General features: G+C 42.0%; 1 protein-coding gene across 1 annotated transcript in view; it reads left to right on the forward strand.

The window, feature by feature from the left end:
• The window catches only part of LOC102671988, a 25,714-nt gene that overhangs the window by 684 nt on the left and 24,133 nt on the right, over positions 1-897 (forward strand). The window contains exon 3 of the mRNA XM_031512428.1: positions 3-202. Within this exon, the coding sequence (XP_031368288.1) occupies positions 3-202 (200 nt within the window). The remainder of the gene's footprint in view (positions 1-2; positions 203-897) is intronic.

Raw genomic sequence — 897 nt, forward strand, 5'->3', positions numbered from 1 at the left:
AGCAGTCATTTTAATCGCAGTCAAGGGTGTTTGAACGAGGCTGAGAACAGTCGGAGCGAGAGCCAAGAGGACGTTTACGGGAAGAATGGAAGAAATATCTCGAGGAGGTCGACCAGCGACTTGACCGATATGGGGGACGCCGACACGGAAGTCACTCTGTTGTCCAGCCCTAGAAGAAGAGGATCCATGAAGGGTGGCCTCGGTGAGTGGTTCTTTGGATTTTTCTTTGATCTTTCTTTTCTTTTCTTTTTTTTCCCTCCCTTTTTTTTTTTTTTTTTAATTTTCAACTTTCGTGGGTTTTTTTTCTTTTGATGGGGGGAAAAAAAAAAGGAACTTAATTCACAAGTATACGTAAAATTGGAAATTTATCTTTGATAACTAGCGAAACAAGTTAATAAAGGTTGGGTCGGGGTATTAGTTAATTTGGAAAAAATGGCGCGGAGAGATAATTAACAATATGTTCGGTCAAACTAGGTCGATCCGAAGTCCTTGACTCCCCTCCCTCCCCCCGTCAAAGGAAACCCCCTCATTTTAAAAGCATTTGCAAAATGTAACGAGCGCGAAAAAGATTCAATTAACGGGGGCTATTGCCGCGCAAAGGAGAGAGAGTTAATTATCGATTCGTTATCGCGTGGGCGAGTTACGACCGATGAAATCGCAAATTATATTATCCGATTAATGAGATGTATCGTTTCCCGAACGTCTCTAATTATTCGAACAGCGGATCATCCGCGCGGGACAATATTCCCGCGTGCCGATTAACGAGGGAAGAGGGATCCGTCGATCGGCTTAAAATTATTATAACCGATTGCACAATCGATTTTACGATATTTATCCTTCTCCTCCTCCTCCATTCTCCTCCTCCTCCTTCTCTTCTTTTTTTTTTTTTTTTTTTTT

Source organism: Apis dorsata, unplaced genomic scaffold (assembly GCF_000469605.1).
Source record: "Apis dorsata unplaced genomic scaffold, Apis dorsata 1.3 scaffold_429, whole genome shotgun sequence".
NCBI lineage: Eukaryota > Metazoa > Arthropoda > Insecta > Hymenoptera > Apidae > Apis > Apis dorsata.